Below are 19855 nucleotides of genomic sequence, written 5' to 3'. Positions count from 1 at the left end.
AAAATAATTTCTTAAAAATTAGAATTGAGCAAGTGGAAGCTAACGACTTTATGAGCAATCAAGAAACAATAAAACAAAACCAAAAGGATGAAAAAATAGAAGATAATGTGAAATGTCTCATTAGAAAAACAACTGACCTGGAAAACAGATCCAGGAGAGATAGTTTAGAAATTATTGGACTTCCTGAAAGCTACAATAAAAAAAGAGCCTCAACGGCATCTTTCGAGAAATTATCAATGAAAACTGCTCTCATATTCTGGAGTCAGAGGATAAAATAGAAATTGAAAAAATTCACTGATCACCTCCTGAAAGAAATCCCAAAATGAAAACTCCAAGGAATATTATAACCAAATTCCGTAGCTCCCAGGTCAAGGAGAAAAGATTGCAAGCAGCAAGAAAAAAAACAATTCAAATATTGTAAAGCCATAGGATAACACAAGATTGAGCAGCTTCTGCATCAAAGGATCAAGGGCTTGGGATATGATATTCTGGAGGGGAAAGTAGCTAGGATTACAACCAAGAATCACCTGCCCTATAAAACCGAATATAATCCTTCAGGAGGAAAAATGGATTTTTTTAATGAAATAGAGGACTTTCAAGCATTCCTGATAAAAAGACCAGAGCTGAATAGAAAATCTGACTTCCAAATACAAGACTCAAGAGAAGCATAAAAAGGTAAACAGGAAAGGGAAATCATAAAGGATTTAATTAGATTCAACTGTTTAAATTCCTACATGGGAAGATGACACTTGTAACTCATAAGAACTTTCTCATTATTAGGGCAGTTAGAAGGATTATATATAGACAGACGACACAGGTGTGAACTGATGGGATGATATCTTAAAAAAATTAAATTAAGGGTTGAGAAAGAAGAATGCACTGGAAGAAAGGGAGACATAGAATGGGTTAAATTATCTCACCTAAAATAGGCAAGAAAGAACTTTAATAGTGGAGGGGGAGATGGGGAAGGTGGCAGGGAATGCTTGAACCTTACACTCATCGAATTGGGTCAAAAAGGGAATAACATACACATTCAGTTGGATATAGAAATCTATCTTACCCTATAGGAAAGTAGGAGGGGAAGGGTGGTAGGAGAATGGGGCAGGGGGAGTTGCTTATAGAAGGGAGGGAAGATTGGGGGAGGGGGTAGTAACAGGCAAAACACTTTTGAAGAAGGACCAGGTAAATGGACAGTGAGAATAGAATAAACAAGGGAAATAGGATAGAGGGAAATACAGTTCACAATCATAACTGTGAAAAAATTTTTGAAGGAAGTTTCTCTGAGAAAGGTCCCATCTCTCAAATATATAATGCGTCAAATTTATAACAACGGGAGTCATTCCCCAACTGACAAATGATCAAGAAATATGAAGTCAGTTTTGAGATGATATAATCAAAGCTATCTATAGTCATAAGAAAAAATGCTCTAAGTCACTACTGACTGGACAAATGCAAGTTAAAGCAATTCTGAGGTACTATCTCATACCTATTAGATTGGCGAATGGGAAAGAAAAGGAAAATGACAAATGTTGGCAGGGATGTTGGAAAATTGAGACACTAATGCACTGTTGGTGGAGTGGTAAACTGATTAAATCATGATGCAGAGCAATTTGGAACTATGACCAAATATTTATAGCAGCTCTTTTCTAGTGGCAAAGAATTGCAAATTGAGGGCATGCTCATCAATTGGGGAATGGCTGAACAATTTGTGGTATATGATTGTGATAAAATACTATTGTGCTATAAGAAATGATGAGCTAGATACGCTCAGAAAAACCTGGAGACTTACATGAAGTGATGCAAAGTGAAATGAGTAGAAGCAAAAAAACATTTTACACAGTAGCGGTAATATTGTAAGATGATCAACTGTGAATGACTTAGCTATTCTCAGCAATACAATGATCCAAGACAACACTGAAGGACTTATGATGAAAAATGCTAGAAAAAAGTGATGGAGTATGAATACAGATCGAAGCATACTTTTTTTACTTGATTTTCCTTGGGTTTTTATTTTAGTCTAGGTTTTTTTGTTTTTACACCATGACTAATATAGCATGACTACACATGTATAACCTATATCAAATTGCTTCCCTTCTCAATGGGGGGGAGGGTGTGGAGGAAGGTAGAGAATTTCGAACTCAATTTTAAAAATGAATATAGAAAATTGTTTTTATATGTAATTGGGGGAAAATAAAATACTAAATTAGAGTGAGAAAAAAATAAAAATCAATAAAAAAACAAAAAAAATTCAACCAAAAAAAAGTTCTTAACCTCAAGTTCTCCATCTGTAAAATGGGGATAAATTAATGATAGCATCAACTTCACAGATCATCTAGAGGGTCAAATCAGGTGATGTATGTACAGTGATCAGAAAAAAAGGGGAAGAACCTATATATTCTAAAATATTTATTGCAGCTCTCTTTGTGGTGGCAAAGAATTGGAAACTGAGGGGATGTCCATCAATTGGGAAATGGCTGAACAAGTGATATAAGAAATGATGAGCAAGTTGGTTTTAGAAAAACATGGAAAGACTTGCATGAAATATTGCAGAGAGAAATGAGCAGAGCCAAGAGAACATTGTATACAGTAACAGCAATATTGTTCAAGGAGTAACTGTGAATGGCTAAGCTATTCTGAGTAACATGATCATTCAAACCAACTATGAAGGAAAATCCTACCGCCAGAGAAAGAACTGATAGACGGAAATATGTATTATATGGTTTTCTCTTCTCATCCCTCCTTCCCCCTGCTCCCTCTCCCTCTCTCTGTCTCTCTTTCTGTCTCTGTCTGTCTGTCTGTCTCTCTTTCTCTCTCTCTCTCTCACACACACACACACACACACACACACACAAAATGTTGGCCTTGGAGGGAGGAAGGGAAACAACTCAGAACTCAAAATGTAACAAAAAAAAACCCCTGCGTGGGATTCTGTGTATGTCATTCTTTAAAGCTTTAGCATCAGAGAAGCTACATCTTGAAGCTTCAGCCACATTAAAAAGTGTTAAACACTGAAAAACAAAACAAAAACCAATTAGGCTCTTAGTAAATGCTTCTTCCTCAAAGAGAGAGTGGGGTGTGTCCTCTACTCCCCCAGGATCCTTCCTGCTCTGGATCCTATGAAGCTCTAAGCAGAATAGCAAGCCTCAGACCAGGGCTATTTTTCCTTTCCTGCGTCACTCTCCTTTCTCTGAACACTAAAACGTATGGGAGACTCCAAAGGCCTCTAGGCTGGGTCAGAGCACAATTTTGCTTCCAGGGTATACCAAAAGGCTGGTTTCTGAGTAAAAGATAAAATGGGGTTTTCCTTAAAGAGTCTTGTTAGCCTCTTCTCAAACCAGCAGGAGACAGCAGTGAACTGATCCCTTGGAAACTCTGATTTTTACCTTGGAAGTTCATAACAATAGAGAATAAGAGTTCAGATGTCATTGAGCTCAAAACTCCCACTCTCCCTCACCTCATTTATAGCTAAGAAGCTTCTCCTAGAGTGGACATTCACTATGTTCTCCCCTCAATTCAAAGATGCCAACTCCCTTCCAAGTGCACTGGTCTGAAACCTGAAACTCCAATTCTCTCTCCAATACTTCTCTGGGGATCTAAAAAGGTTCTATATTATCAGGCATCTCATTCTAAGCAGTATCAGAAAAATCTCCTTTGGGGAAATGTCTTCTTCAGCAGACTGAACCAGAAAACAAGCCTTGGAGGACTTAACCCTTTCGTGCCTGGAATTCCCTAGGGGCCCTTCTGCAATGGAATTGTAATTGCCCCGCTACACTTAAGCCTAGTTTTGTCCAATATTTATCTTAATAACAGAAGTGGGCATGTATATAGCACTTTAAAGTCTGCAGTGCAATTTATATGTTAACTTATTTGTCTTTACTCTCAGGATGCTTCTCACATACAGCCTTTTATCCGTCCTACGCTACTGCCTCCTTGGCCCTCACCCTCTCCTTGTTCAGTTGTGTCTGACTTTTCATGACCCCTCTGGGGGTTTTCTTGGCAAAGATACTGGAGTGGTTTGCCATTTCCTTCTGCAGCTCATTTGACAGATGAGGAAACTGAGGCAAACAGGATGAAGTGACTGGCTCAGGATCATATAACTAGTACGTGTCTGAGGTGTGATTTGAACTCTAGAAAATAAGCCTCCCTGATTCTAGACCTGGCTCACTATACCCTCTCCAGCTCCTTCCAAACAAAAGAGTCCTCCTGGCCCCCACTTCTCAAATAGTATGGTCTCCTCCATTAGAGACCCTAGAGGGTAGGTTATCTCCTCACATTTGTACCCTCAGGGCTGAGCACTTTGTAAATATGTCAGAGCCAAGATGGCAGCTGGAAAGCAGGGACTTGCTTAAGTTCTCCCCCAGGTCCCTCCAAACACCTATAAAAATGGCTGTGAACAAATTCTAAAGCTGCAGAACCCACAAGATAGCAGAGGGAAGCAGGACTCCAGCCCAGGACAGCCTGGATGGTCACTGGAAAGGGTCTATCACAAGGAGCTGGGAGCAGAGCAGAACAGAGCCCAGTGTGGGCCACACCAGAACCAACCAGACTGGGAGCCAGGCAGAACGGGCCAGAGGGCCCTGAATCATTGAGCTGTGGCAGTGACCAGACTTCTCAACCCACAAATGCCAAAGACAACAAAGCAGGTTAGTGGGGAAAACTGCTGGGACAGAGTGAAAGGAGTTTATGGCACTGCCCCAGGGGCTACAGCTGCAGTTGCCTCCAGCCCCAGGCCCACCTGGGGGGAGGAATTAAGCTACGAATTAGAGCAGGAGGGCAAAGTCTGTTTTGTCCTGCCTGGTTCTGGGCCCAAATCCTGGTTGGCAGTTCTTGGGGGAGAAGGAGCACTGCTGTGGCAGAGCTTGCTGAGTAGAAGTAGCTCTGAAAACAGCAGTGCAGCCCCTCAAGCTTGGGACAAAGTACTCTCTACTCTAGAAGCAGTCATACCCTGACAAAAAGCTCAAGGGTCAAGCAGTTGGCTGGGAACATGAAGAGGCAGTGAAAACGGACTCAGATTCAGACTCAGACTTTGGAATCTTTCTTTGGTGACAAAGAAGACCAAAACATACAGCCAGAAGAAGTCAACAAAGTCAAAGAGCCTACATCCAAAGCATCCAAGAAAAATATGAATTGGTCTCAGGCCACGGAAGAGCTCAAAAAGGAATTGGAAAAGCAAGTTAGAGAAGTAGAGGAAAAATTGGGAAGAGAAATGAAAGTGATGTGAGAAAACCATGAAAAACAAGTCAATGACTTGCTCAAGGAGACCCAAAAAAATACTGAAGAAAATAACACCTTAAAAATAGACTGACTGAAATGGCAAAAGAGCTCCAAAAAGCCAATGAGGAGAAGAATGCCTTGAAAGGCAGATTAGCCAAATGGAAAAGGAGGTCCAAAAGACCACTGAAGAAAATACTTCCTTCAAAATTAGATTGGAGCAAGTGGAAGCTAGTGACTTTATGAGAAATCAAGATATTATAAACAGAACCAAAGGAATGAAAAAATGGAAGACAATGTGAAATATTTCATTGGAAAAGCCACTGACCTGGAAAATAGATCCAGGAGAGATAATTTAAAAATTATTGGACTACCTGAAAGCCATGATCAAAAAAAGAGCCTAGATATCATCTTTCAAGAAATTATCAAGGAAAACTGCTCTCATATTCTGGAGCCAGAGGGTAAAATAGAAATTGAAAAAATCTACCAATTGCTTCCTGAAAAAGATCCCAAAAAGAAAACTCCTAGGAATACCGTCACCAAATTCCAAAGCTCCCAGATCAAGGAGAAAATACTGCAAGCAGCCAGAAAGAAACAATTTGAGTATTGTGGAAACACAGTCAGGATAATACAAGATCTAGCAGCTTCTAGATTAAGGCATCGAAGGTCTTGGAATATGATATTCCGGAGGTCAATGGAGTTAGGATTAAAACCAAGAATCACCTACCCAGCAAAACTGAGTATCATGCTCCAAGGCAAAATACGGACTTTCAATAATAGAGGACTTTCAAGCTTTCTCAGTGAAAAGACCAGAGCTGAATAGAAAATCTGACTTTCAAACACAAGAATCAAGAGAAGCATGAAAAGGTAAACAAGAAAGAGAAATCATAAGGGACTTACTAAAGTTGAACTGTTTTGTTTATATTCCTACATGGAAAGATGATGTGTGTAATTCATGAGACCTCAGTATTAGGGTAGCTGAAGGGAATAAAGATATATAGAGACAGAGGGTACCAGGTGAGTTGAATATGAAGTGATGATATCTAAAAATATAAAATCAAATTAAGGGATGGGAGAGGAATATATTGAGAGAGGGAGAAAGGGAGAGATAGAATAGGGTAAATTATCTCACATAAAAGTGGTAAGAAATAGCAGCTCTGTAAGAAGGGAAGAGTGGGCAGGTGAGGGGGAGTGAATCTTGCTCTCATCATATTTGACTTGAGGAGGGAATAACATACACATTCAATTGGGTATCTTACCCCACAGGAAAGAAAAAGGAAGGGGACAAAAAAGGGGGGATGATAGAAGAGAGGGCAGATAAGGGGAGGAGGTAATCAAAAGCAAACACTTTCAAAAAGGGACAGGGTCAAGGGAGAAAATTGAATGAAGGGGGACAGGACAGGGAGGGAGCAAAATATAGTTACTTTCACAACAATAAGTGTTGTGGAAGGGTTTTGCATAATGATACACATGTGGCCTATGTTGAATTACTTGTGTTCTTAGGGAGGGTGGGGAGGGAAGAAGGGAGAGAATTTGGAAATCAAAATTTTAAAAGCAAATGTTCAAAATAAAAAGTCGTTTTTGTGTGCAACTGGGAAATAAGATATACAGGCAATGGGGCATAAAAATCTATCTTGCCCTACAAGAAAGTAAGGGAAAAGGGAATGGGGGGAGTGGGGTGACAGAAGGGAGGGCTGACTGGGGAACGGGGCAATCAGAATATTTGCCATCTTGGAGTGTGGGGGAGGGTAGAAATGGGGAGAAAATTTGTAATTCAAAATCTTGTGCAAATCAATGCTGTAAATATGTCAACAAACATTTATTAAGTGCCTACTATGTGCCAGGCACTGGGCTAAGCTCTGAAGATATAAAAAAAGGCAAAAGACATTCCCTGCCTTCAAGGAGAGCACAATCTAAGGGAGGGCACTGTGACAAGCAAACAAATATGTACAAATAAGCTATATACAGAGTAAATAGGAAATACTTGAGATTTAAAGGCATTAGAATTAAGAGTGGATGGGAAAGCATTCCTGTAAAAGATGGGAATTTAGTTGGGCTGTGAAGGAAGGAGGGAGGGCAGTAGATAGAGATGAGGAGGTAGAGCATTCCAGGCATGGGGGATGGTCAGAGAAAATGCCCAGAGCCAAGAGATGGAGTGTTCTGTTTATGAAACAGCCAGGACCTAAGAAAATGACTTTCATTTCTATTCTTTGCTCAGTCCTTTCCTCCATAGTTTACATTCCCAGAGTGTGGGAGGTCCTTTTGGAGGAGATCTCAGCACAGTCCAGAGATACCTGCTCAACTGTGAGGGTCCTGCTCCATTACTGTGCACCTGCCCTCCAATAACTAGGCAGCCATGGTGACTTGTCTGCCCCAATACACCCACACACACACACACACACACACACACACACAGTCCCACAATGCTCAGCACTGTCTAGGCCCTCACCTGGATGTTGCCTGAACAAAGCCACCGAGGGTTTAGAAAGCCTAAGGCCAATGCAAAAATCCTGGATCAGCCCAATACACAATGGACCTAGGTTGCAGTTTGGAGGAGTCTGCCCTTGAAATCCCTGTCTCTCCTTTAGAAAAGGGAAGGGGTATACCTCATTTATTATAGACACCACAGGTGTCTGCACACACGGCCTGTAACACTCTGAGTGTTGCCCAACAGGTTAAAATGAAATTGGGCAATATTTAACAAAATACAATCGAACATAGATAATGTTAATATGTTGTTTTTTTAAGTCAATATGTGGAGGCTGGAATCCTTATGCACAGTCTAGTAGCTCCATTTCTATTTTAACCTTGACACCATTAACATATACTAACAGTGAAATCTCTACAGTATATACACTAACAGTAAAATCACTTTTAAAATCATGCTGTGGGAGGACACACCAATTCGGGAGCCAAAGTCTCAGTAATGGGAGCCCCAAGACCCAGGACAGGGGAATTTCCTACCTAATCAAGTAACTGACTTTGTCCAGGAAATCTGTCAGATCTCCTGTCACTTGATTATTATTTCATCCAGACATATTATATTTCACCTGATTATTATTTCATGCGGATATGTTATATTTCACCTGATTATTATTTCATCCAGATATGTTATATTTCACTTGATTATTATTTCATCCGGACATATTATATTTCACCTGATTATTATTTCATCCAGATATGTTATATTTCACTTGATTATTATTTCATCCAGACATATTATTTCATTAACAGGAACTGTCAGGATGGAAAGTCCCTTCCATCAAAGAAGACTACTAACCTGTTAAGTGAGTTAAAGTACTAAGAAGTTAAATTAATTCATCGTTCAATCAGGAAGCATCTATTAAATGTAGACTAAGTGCCAGGCACTGTGCTAAGGTAAGCTCTGAAGATCCTTTCTCAAGGATCAAGGCAGTCTGATGGGGTGAGACAACATGCAAACAACTATGTTCCAACTAGGGCACACAGTAGGTGCTTAATAAATGCTAATTAAATTGATTTTTATCACGGTGACCTCATTTGGAGGACGAATCTTTCTCTGGATTTGACAGAATGGAGTTTAGGGGAGATCTCTAGGTCTACAGCTGGGTCTGCCCACAGGGTACACACTGTTGTGCATCCAGGCATTTATTATGTGAAATTAAAGTTCTGGGGGCAGGTCCTTGGGGACCCCAAGACTGCTTAGTAATTGACTGGTGCTTTCCCTATGATAATTATTTCCTCGAAATAGCATCTTTACCTGTATTTGTTTATCTCCCCCATTAGACTCTAAGCTCCAAGAGGTCAGGAACTGTCTTTTGCATCTGTTTAAAGTTCTTTCAATTAGCACAGCGCCCAGGACACAGTAGGTGCTTAATAAATGCTGACTGATTGTCAGGCTTCCTCACAATCCTGGATTCTGCTGCTGAAAAATTCAAGGTAAGACAGCTGACCTCCTTATGTGACCTGATGTTTACAATACATTTGGAAATGTGCCAGCACATCCTTACCAGACGGCTTAGGCAAGCTCATTAATTCCCTGCTTGGCTGATGGAAGGGAGGGTGGGGGAATGGGGATGACTGGACAAGAGGCTCAGGACTCCTGGGTCCCCAGAACTGCTCTCCCACGCCGGTCAGATTACTGGGTCCCTTCCAAGGGGATAAATGATAACCTAGCCTGGAAGTTTCACTCCTTCCCTGCCCCTCCCTGCTCAGGGGGCCACGACTCCGGGCTGGGACCGGGAAAACCAGACCGAAGTTGCAATCCAAGCTCAGGGCGACCCCGGGGAAACCCTTTCTGTTCCTGGGCCTCAGTTTCCTCGTCTGAAAAAAGGAGAGTGTTGGACCAGAGGCTCCCTTTAGGCTGCTCCATACCGGAGAAGGGTCTCGGGGCGCGGGGGTGGGAGGTGGGGGAGGTGCCTGCTTTCCTCCCAGAGCCCCAGAGCCGGACCTGGGGAGTCCGAGACTATCCAGCCCGGTTATGGGAGGGCGTAGGACATCCTACCGAGCCCTCCGGCGCCAGCCCCAAGCCCGAGATCTCAAAGCGCTTACAGTGCCTCCTCCGAAAGAAGCGAAGTCCTGGCCAGCTCGGGCTGCGGCCCTGGGAAGCTGGGGGACAGGACTGGGGGATTCCCGGGAGTCCGGAGCCGCCCCGCTTAGGACCAGCCGCCTCCCTGCCCCCAACGTACCACACGCAGCAGGTAGACAGCTCCGACCACAGCAGCTAGGGCTCTCCAGCCCGGCCGGCTCCCGAGGTCCAGCGGGCTCCGGGCTCTGGTCACCTGACTGCAGCCGTCCCTCCGCTCCGCCCTCCGGGAGGTGCCGTCCCGCCGTGCCACCTCCTCCTCCTCCGTTTTCCCCTCCTCCACCCCCTCCGCATCCGCCTCTGTCTGCTCCTTGTAGACGCTCCCTGGGATCCACAACAGCTCCGCCCCCGCCCCCACCCGCCTCCTGGGTGACGTCAGGGAGGGGGCGGAGCCAGGGCTGGAGTGTGCAGCTAGTGCGCATAAAGATCCTCCTGCTCAGAGCCTCGAGCACACAAGTGTCTGCCTTGCTCTCCCAGTGCAGGCTCCGCGATGTCCTCGACAGCTCGGACTGTGGGCCGGCCGGCCACCGTGCTGGGCGCCATGGAGATGGGCTGGCGCATGGACCGGGCATCCAGCGAAGCCTGCATGCAAGCCTTCCTGGAGCGCGGCTACCGCGAGGTGGACACGGCTCACATATATGGCGACGGCCAGTCCGAGAGCTTCTTGGGCAGCATGAACCTGGGGCTAAAGGACGGCAGCAAAGGAGGTAAGCCGATCCCTGCCCTGTTCTGCCCGGACCATGCCTGGTCCCCCCGCCCCGGGTCCATGCCACCCAACATCGTGCATCTTGAACCCCGCCACATCCCAGGAGCTGGCAGGTGGGTCCTGAAAGCTGGCAGCCCCGACCTCCCTGACGTCACAGTCTGTGGAATGTGTGTTTTGGGTCCCCTGACGCCTTTGCACCCCCAGGTTCCACCTGGCCAGTGGGTCCAGAGTCCACGCAGTCTAATCTCTGAGACGTGCTGCCGCCTCACCTGCACAGTGTGATTAATCTCTGGCCCCTCCCGCCTCTCCGAAATAACTTTGCCTCCGTCGATCTGCTGGTCCCCAAACCCTCTGACTTCACGTGGTGCCGACCTGATGTCTTTGAGAGGGACCCTGCTCCCCAGGTGTCCTCAGTGCCTTGACGGTCGGCCCCAAGCAGTAACTGGATTCTAATCGCCGTTAGTCCCTCTTTGGCTGGTAGCCTTCTTATGAACTCCCTGCCCCCAAGAGTGTCCTCAGTACCTCGTTCTAAGCCTGCCAGGTTGAGTTAAAGTTCCTAGCCAAGGGTAAGGGGAGGAGCCGAGCTGCCCCGGCCCTTTCGTGCAAGTCAGGCCAAGGACTTTTTCAATTTTATCAGGAACTGCTCATAGACCAAGGAGTTTGAGGGGTTGGGGTGGAGAGAGGAAAAGTCTATTCTGTTCTGTCTCCAGTTTGTGATGCTACTTAGGGCCTCCATTGGGGCAGGACGAGAGACTCAGGCACACTCTTCCCTTGTTTCACTTCAGCAAAGTGAATGATCCCCACTCAAAGCCTCAGTCCTTCAGTGACTACTCTCACCCCAAACTCTCCTTCTCTGAGTACTTGGGTGATCTGCTGCTTTCTCAGAATTATAGCATGTAAAACCTGGAAGAAACCTTAGAACCCAGTCAGTTAGAGCTCAAATGAACCTTAAAAAGAAGAATGTCAAGATTCAGGGAACTTAGAGATCATCTCTATCTCAACTCCCTATTTTACAGAGAGGGAAACTGAAGCTCAGGAATTGAAATGACTCTTCTAAGGTCACACAGTGAATGAGTTGCAGGGATGGAACAGGACTTGCAGCCCAGCGGATCTTTCCACAACATTGTCTCATTTGAGCATTGCCTCTTTCTTCCTGGTGTCCTGGAGAGAAGGAGGGTTTTGGGATTCAGTATTATGAGGACAGCCAGGTGGTGCAGTGGATAGAGCACCAGGCCTGCAGTGGGGAAGACCTGAGTCATATTTGTCCTCAGACACTTCCGAGCTGTCTTACTCTGAGCAAATCACTTCACCCTGTTTGCCTCAGTTTCCCCATCTGTCAAATGACCTGGAGAAGGACATAGCAAACCACTTCAATATCTTGGTCAAGAAAACCACAAATGAGGTCAGGAAGGCCCAGACACCACTGAACGGACTGAACGCATGCATTATAGAGCTGGGTCCAAATCCCAACTCTGAACTCTCATTGTGACCTTGAGAAAGTACTTGAACCCTCTTAGTACAGAATCACCAATTTAGGGAAGGAAGGGACCTTAGAGGTCACCACATTCCAACTCTCTCATTTTACAGGTGAGGAAACTGAGATCCAAAATGGTTTTTTTCCCTCACCTATAAGGAGACAGGCTCAGGCTAAATGCCCTCTATAGGCCTTCAAGCTCTGAACTTGTGTTCCCATGATCCCTGAATTCTCTCTCCAGCTTCTTGCTGATCAGGACCCTTTAAGCACCCTTCCTCTCCACCACCTCTTTCCCCACCCCCACTCCCCTATTGGGCTGGGCCCAGTCACCCAGATTGTAGCAGGAGCTGAAAGCAAAATTCCTATCAGCACCCAGTCTCCTTCCTGACTCCTTAGAGAGGAAGGATAGACCATGGAACTGAGTAGAGGAAACCACCCAGGGGACTGGACTGCCTTCCATGGGCTGCTGGGAATCAGGAAGACCTGAGTCCTAATCCAGTGTTGGACATTTACTAGTTTATAACCCTAGGCAAGTCACTTAGTCCCTGCTTGCCTCAGTTTCCTCAACTGTTAAATGGAGATAATAAGAACACCTACCTCCCAGGGGGTTTGTGAGGATCACATGATGCAATATCTGTAAAGCATCTGGCACATAGGAAGCACTTAATAATGCTTTGTGTCACACTAGGCAGGAGACTCAAGTGTGGGAGCTCAGTGTGAGAAGTAAATTTAAAAAGATGCCTTATTGAGTGGTTCAGACCAACCTGGAGTTAAGCTTGGCCTTCGTCCTCTTTTCCTGTCTCCCCCATCTCCAGATCCACCCGCCCCCCATTCATAGGAACACCAGATCTAGAATTTGAGATTAGAGATCATTTGGTTCAACCAACCTCCTCCTTGTTGGGGCAAGGAAACAGATCCAGTGAAGTGACTTGCCCAAGGTCACAGAGCTAGTGAACAATAAAATCCCTTCTTTGACGGCTGAGCAAACTGAGGCCCACAGTGATTAAGTGACTTGACAGAGGCTGGGCAGGTCATCAGTAGCTCAGCCAGAATTTGCAGCTGAGCCCTGACTCCAAATCCTGAATTCTGTCCTCTATCACACACACACACACACACACACACACACACACACACACACACACACACACACAAGCACACACACACATTGCCTTTCATGAAAGCCCAAGTTGGTTGACCTGGATGGGTCACTTTTCCTCTCTAGATTTTGGTATTCTCAATGGTAAGATAAGACATTTGGACTAGATCAGGGGCTCTTAGCCCCGGGGTCCAGGGATAACTTTCAAGGAATCTGTGACATGGGGCAATAAAATCCCCTCTTTCTTTTCATTAACTTCTAACAGAAATTTAATATTAATTTCTTTCAGTTATTTAAAAACATTCTGACAATGGGTTCATGGGCTTTACCAGATTGGCATAGGGCTCCATGAAGGAAGGAAGGAAGGAAACAAGCAATGATTAAGTGCCTACTACGTGCCAGGGACTGTGTTAAGCACTTACAAACATTATTTCAGTCCTAGCAGGTGGGTGCTATCATTATTATTATTCCCGTATTGCCCTTGGGGAAACTGAGGCAGATAGCATTTCCAGGACCTGCTCAGAGTGACACAGCTAGTACGTATCTGAGACAGAATCTGAACTCAGCTCTTCCTGACTCCAGTCCCAGCAATTAATTCACTGCACCACCTAACTGCCTCTAAAACCTGCCTCTAAAAATTACAGTTGATGGGAAGGCTCCCTGGGAAGGGGAGGAGGGATCCTGGGGAAAACTATGAGGAGGTAAAAAGACAAGACATCAGTAAAACATTTGCAACAAATGTCAACTCTTTGGATACAGGGCTCAGCAGAGGATTTCTCTCTCTTACTTGAACTGAATTGAATCTCAGCCATTGCTACCACCTTCTTTCTTCCCAAGTGAAAATTGCCACCAAGGCCAATCCCCGGAATGGGAAGACCCTCAGTGCCAGCAGTGTCCGGTCCCAGTTGGAGGAGTCCCTGAAGCGCCTTCAGTGCCCCCAAGTGGATCTCTTCTACCTGCATTTGCCAGACCATGACACCCCCCTGGAGGAGACCCTTGGGGCCTGCAATGAGCTACACAAGGAGGTGAGAACATTGGATGGCAGAGAGGGAACTTTATGGTACAGAATGTGGGAGGAGGGAGGGCCCTTAGAAGACAGAATGTCAGAGCTGGGAGGGCCCTGAGAACACAGGATGTCAGAGCTGGGAAGGCCCTTAGAACACAGGATGTCAGAGCTGGAGAGGCCTTACAATTTTCTTCAATCATTCAGGATTTTTTATTCACTGCCTACTGCATGCCAGGCATTATGCTAGAGCTGGAGATGAATGAAACAGTCCCTACTCAGAAAGACATTCTAATTCTATTTCCTCCCTCTCTCCCTCCCCTTTTTCCTTCTCTACCTCCCTCTCTCCCCTCCCTCCATCTACCTCCTTCTGTCCCTCCCCCACTTCCCTCCCTCTCTCTGTCTCTCTCTTTCTGCCTCTCCCTCTGTGTCTTTTGTCTCTCTTCATGTCCATCCCTCTCTCTCCCTCCATCCCTTTCCTTTCTTCCCTCCCTTTCTCTCTTTGTTCCCTGCAGGGTAAGTTTCTAGAGCTGGGCCTCTCTAACTATGCCTCCTGGAGAGTAGCTGAAATCTGCACCCTCTGCAAGAAAAATGGCTGGGTTGTCCCCACTGTGTACCAGGTGAGCACCTGTCTGAGCCTGGGATGTTGCTGGGCCTCCTGAGGGACTCTTCTTGGCCAGTGGGTTCACCTGGCCCCAGGGACAGGGAGCCTTTCTGCCATTGAGGTCATAGAGAGTCATCCCCACAGAAACTTGAGAGACCATCAGCCAGCCCCTAATTTTACAGGGGAGGAAATCCAGTACCAGAGGAGGGAGAGCCTGGCCCCAGTCACAAAGCTAGTAATGGCCAAGCTGGGACATGGATCAAAGGCTCTGACTCCCAGTGCTTTGGGGCAGAAAGAATGCTGGCTTTGGAAACAGAAGACCTGGGTTCAAATCCTCACTCTGCTACTTCCTAGTGGACTTCTCTGGGCCTCAGTTTTCTCACCTGTAAAATGAATGAGTTTGGATCAGCCCTCCAGCCATCGAGCTTTGCTCATGACCTCACCTGACCTGGGCTCATTTAGGGGCTTGTCCCTTCCCTGAGCGTGCTGCCCTCCCTCCTCACAGGGCATGTATAATGCCATCACCAGGAAAGTGGAGACAGAGCTGTTGCCCTGCCTGCGTCACTTTGGAAGGCGGTTCTATGTCTACAACCCTTTGGCTGGTATGAGGAAAAGCGGGGAGGGGACCGCAGAGTCTCTGGAATGGCATAGTAGAATGAGGACATGAGATGAAGAGATCTGGGTTCACATCAGGGCTTTGATACTTGCTAGCTGTGTATCCCTGGGCAAATTGCAACCTGAGTTTCTCTGGCCCAAGGAGGGAAATAATACTTACCCTAACTACCTCATACAGGTACCGTGGGATGGTATTTTTTACAGATAAAGATCGCTCCAGAAATCTGAATTTATTGTGGCTTCCCTTTGACCTACTAAGTCACTATTCTGAGCTCAGCTTGAAGGAGAGGGGGAGATAGAGACAGTGTCCAAGGATGGTGGGGGGTCCCAGTGGGGTCAGTTGAAAAAAAGAGACACTAATTGATACGTAAGGGATCTTGTGGGCCACGTAGCAGCTTAAACGTGGGACATTATCTATGTTTTCTTGCATTTTTATTTATTTTGTTAAATATTTCCCAATAACATTTCAGTCTGGCTTTGCCCCTTTGCCCCTAGAGGAACTAGCCTTCTCCTCTCCCTCCCCCACTCCCAGTGCTGGAATTATGAACCTATGAACCCTGGCCATCATCCCAGAATGGGGTGTGTCACTCTCCCGCCCCTTCCCCCCACTCACCATCCTGGTCACTTTTGCCACCAGAATGCTCCTCCCTGGCCATGTCTCTCATGTTGTTTCCATGGTGAGAAAGTAAACTTGATGAGGGCAGGGAATGTTTTTGCCTTTAGATCTGCACCTGTAACCCTTATTCTGGATTGTTTCACAATAATTTAATAATGTGCGGCACATGCTTTTTCATTCATCCCACTTCTTCCTGGATTGCTGCCAAATTGGAAAGCACAGCCCCCACCTCATGCAGCCTTTGCCTTTTACTGAGCTCTAAGCCCTCTGGGTATCCTTAGTCCTCTGTGGAATCCCTGAGATCTAACTGTCCATCCTTTCCACAGGTGGTCTCCTGACTGGCAAATATAAGTATGAAGACAAGGACAAAGAACAGCCAACAGGCCGATTCTTTGGAAGACCGTTTTCTGCAGCGTTCCATACACTGTAAGCTGCATATGAGTGGGTCAGAGATGGCAGACTGTTCTGATCCCTCCCAGATCCCTGATTCCTCTTTCCTGTGGGTTGGGACCCTGTTAAACTGCCCTGAATCCAGTGCTTCTGGCTCCCGTGGGGGTTAGCATTGTAGGGGGAAGAAGAACTTAGAAGTCACCTCCCTATTTTTACAGATTAGGAAACTGAGGCACAGAGATGAAGAGCCTGGCTGATTGTCACAGAGCTAGTTGGCAGCTAGCTCTCACATATGAACCTTCTGGCTCCAAATGCATTGGTCATTCTGCCACATCCCCCCCCCACCCCGACATCTCTCTTGCCTCTCTGAGCTAACCATCATGGCCAGAACTGGAGGGACTGAGCCTGGAACCAGGAGTCCCTAGTGCTTAATCAGAGCTTCACATCTTTCCTTAGAGAGGACAGAAGATGAAAAAAATTTTGGCCTGGACATCTAGACCTGTTTTCATCATTAACTGGTTCTGGGACCTTGGATGAGGCATCATCTGTGGTTCTCCTTTTCCCCACCTGTAAAGTGGGTATGAGCCTTTGGTCTACCTCTCAGGAAGCCATCCCACACCTCAGTGGTAGGATGGCCTTCGAGGCCATCTGGTCCAACCCAGACCTGAACAACAGCCCCCTTGAATCCATCCCTGACAAGTGGATATCCAGACTCCACTTGCAGACCCCAGACCTCCCTCAGTAGCCCAGGAAAACCCTTGCCCTTTTGGGCTCCTCTCTTTGTGAGGAAGTGTTTTCTGACATCGAGACAAAATTGACCTATTTGGAACTGTCCACAGGACAGCCCCTCACGTCTATGACAGATGTTCTTGTGCCCTCCCAACTGGCCCCAAGTTTAGACCAAGCAGCTCCAGTTCTTCATGCCCTTTCTTGAATGTCTGCCATGTCTTACAGGGGCTTCCCCTTCCTCTGGACACTCAGTGTCCTTCCCAGAATGGGGCAGCCAGTCTTAAAGTGGGCACTCTGGGATGTCACCTGGAATGAGATGGGTGATTAATGGGGACAAATGACCCCAGAGGAGTGAAGGTCTTAGATAACATGTGCCCAAGGTGTGTGGCCTGCACTCATAAATTGTTCATTAGGTGGTAGACTGAGTATAACCTGAGGTCACTTTGGGTGCTTTGGGATCTTCACTGGGGAAGTGCAGCCCCACTTGGAGGTTTACAGGGGACAGTACCTTTAGTCACCCCGCAAGTAGTGGCTGGTGGAGCCAGAACTGTAACTTGTCCTACGCTGACTGACTCCATCAGGGCTCCTGTGATTGGAAGCCTATGTTCTCTGCCTAGCTGAACCCCCACAGAGGCCCTGCTAAGGCCAGCCTGAGGGCTCTGACCACTGAACTCTCTGCCCATTCAACACAGCTACTGGAAGGTACCTCACTTTCAAGCCATTGCTCTTGTGGAAAAAGCCCTGGCAGCATCTTATGGGGCCAACCCTCCCAGCATGACCTCAGCAGCCCTCCGATGGATGTACCATCACTCTCAGCTGCAGGTAATACCTGTGATGCCCCAGGAACCCATTCCTTCCCCTGAGTCTTGAGCTCTTTAGGAGGTTCGGCCCATTCCCAGCTTTTGCATTACTTCGAGGGTATATCCTTTTCTTCAGAGAAATGTCTCTGCTGGAGTTTTTCAGGCCCTTGATCCAATGGGATTTTTAGCAAAATTGGATAAATATTGTTTTAACGTGACTGGTTAACAACCACTACAAAGTATACTTCCTGAAATCCAGAACTGGATAAGGGGTCCTTTTGTAATTTATACCTTGTACACAAAAGCCATCCCTTGACATCTGGGCTCAGCTTTCTCTATTCTGGGTGGAAGAGGAAGGGAACAAACATTTACACGGCACCTACTGTGTGCCAGGCACTGTGCTGAGCGCTGTTCAAATATTCTCTCATTTGAGCCTTACAAGAACTCTTGGAGGTCGTTGGTGTTATCCTCATTTCACTTTTGGGGAAACTGGGGCAGACGGCATTGGAGTGACATGCCCAGGGTCGCACAGCTACTCAGTACCAGGTCTTCCTGCTCTATCCGCTCGGCCATGGGGCTGCTTTGGAATCACTTCTTATAGCCTTCCCATGTGCCTTTAAATTCTTTCCATTTGTCTACGCCTCCCTCCAACCATAATGTCCCATGACAGTAGCTGGTCAGAGAGGACAGGGAGCTGGCCTCAGAGTCAGGAGGGCTTGGGTCTGAGGCCCACCTCAGGCCCTGTTATTTCAGTGGCCTTGAGCCACTTCTTGTCAAGGCTCCAAAGAATACTCCCCCACAGTGGGCTGGAAGCTGCCTCCTTCTGGATTTGCACAAGAGTCCATCGGTGCCCCTGGGACCACCTGCATTGTTTCCTTGTGGCTCCTCAGTGGTTGCTTTGCCACCTCCTTGTGTGGCCATACTTTCACTTCTATCCAGCAAGCATTGATGGGGTACTTGATGTGTGCTGGGTACTACATGAGGCCCTAAGAATTCAAACACACAAGTGAACAATATTCCCTGCCTTCCGGGAGGTATGTTCTCATGATGTGGAGGATGAACACATTAGGTAAAATAGGATTATGTGCCCTTGACAATGCAGTCACCATTAAGAGGAGCAGGGCAGGTTTCCAGGAGGAGGTGGCATTGGTTCTGAGCCTGGAAAGCAGCTGAGGATGTTAGGAAGAGGAAGGGAGGACGTTCCAGGTGTGGGACATGACCCAAGCAAAGGAGATAGAAATCGGGTTGAGAAATAAAAGACCATCCAGCTTGGTAGCAAGTATGGAATAATGAGAAATGTTTGTGAAAACATGGGCCAGAACCTATTGAGCATAAGCCTCTTTGATCACATGCTGAAGCCTACTGGAGTCTACCTTGTGTCTTGCCATTGCCCTGGGGTGGGGGGAAAGGCCTGCAAATGGGGGGGTCTTCCTACATTGTGACCTAGTATTAGTAACCTGGGAGCACCAGTCAGAATATTGGTGCTAATGAGATGACAGACTTTTGTGTCAGGGAGAGATACAAGAAGTAAGGTGATGCTTGCCTTCATGGCTCTTCCAGTCATAAGGATATGCAACCTGCACACTTAGCTTGCTTTCTTCCTCCTCTCCTGACAGGGTGCCCTTGGAGATGCTGTTATCCTGGGCATGACCAGCCTGCAGCAGCTGCAGCAGAACCTGGCAGCAGCAGAGGAGGGCCCACTGGAGCCTGAGGTGGTGAAGGCTTTTGATGAGGCCTGGAACCTAGTTGCCCATGACTGTCCCAACTACTTCTGGGAGGCCTAGCCCTGGGGGAGGAGAGAAGCCCCCTCATTGATCCTGGCTGTCCCCATGCTGTCAGCCCCATCAGCCAGCCTTTGCCTTAAGCTGCTGCAGCCCAAGCTCGGTCTTTCAGATTGTCCTTTCTCTCTCAATCCTTGTTTTTCTATCCTCCTTCTGGGAGGTGTAAGCTCTGGCCTTCTGCCCTATTGTTCTTACCATTGAGAAGGTTGAGGGCCAAGACTAGCTTTGTCCTTTGCTGTTGGAATAAAAGCCAGCTTTGCACAAGA

General features: G+C 46.4%; 2 protein-coding genes across 2 annotated transcripts in view; one reads left to right on the top strand and one right to left on the bottom strand.

Annotated features, from left to right (window-relative positions):
* SLC66A1 (solute carrier family 66 member 1) overlaps window positions 1-10197 on the bottom strand; it is a 22481-nt gene extending 12284 nt beyond the window's left edge. Inside the window, exons 1-2 of the mRNA XM_036743732.1 lie at window positions 10134-10197; window positions 9879-10099 (exon numbers count right to left, since the gene is read on the bottom strand). Of these exons, the coding sequence (XP_036599627.1) occupies window positions 9879-10099; window positions 10134-10197 (285 nt within the window). The remainder of the gene's footprint in view (window positions 1-9878; window positions 10100-10133) is intronic.
* Window positions 10175-19855, top strand: LOC118839490 (aflatoxin B1 aldehyde reductase member 2-like). The gene is made up of 7 exons (XM_036746957.1): window positions 10175-10482; window positions 13889-14076; window positions 14570-14674; window positions 15164-15260; window positions 16216-16315; window positions 17701-17830; window positions 19425-19855. Exons 1-7 carry the CDS (start codon window positions 10266-10268, stop codon window positions 19590-19592), a joined length of 1005 nt encoding a protein of 334 aa, XP_036602852.1. The 5' UTR covers window positions 10175-10265; the 3' UTR covers window positions 19593-19855.

The sequence above is a fragment of the Trichosurus vulpecula genome, chromosome 2 (genome assembly GCF_011100635.1).
Source record: "Trichosurus vulpecula isolate mTriVul1 chromosome 2, mTriVul1.pri, whole genome shotgun sequence".
Classification (NCBI taxonomy): domain Eukaryota; kingdom Metazoa; phylum Chordata; class Mammalia; order Diprotodontia; family Phalangeridae; genus Trichosurus; species Trichosurus vulpecula.
This window is presented reverse-complemented; position numbering and strand designations above follow the sequence as displayed.

What these genes read in the sequence shown, in the direction of transcription:
- LOC118839490 (XM_036746957.1), top strand. Translation starts at nt 10,266, where the DNA reads ATGTCCTCGACAGCTCGGACTGTGGGCCGGCCGGCCACCGTGCTGGGC. An exon ending in AAAGGACGGCAGCAAAGGAG is followed by an intron (nt 10,483 to 13,888) that starts GTAAGCCGATCC and finishes TTTCTTCCCAAG; the next exon opens with TGAAAATTGCCACCAAGGCC. An exon ending in GCAATGAGCTACACAAGGAG is followed by an intron (nt 14,077 to 14,569) that starts GTGAGAACATTG and finishes TGTTCCCTGCAG; the next exon opens with GGTAAGTTTCTAGAGCTGGG.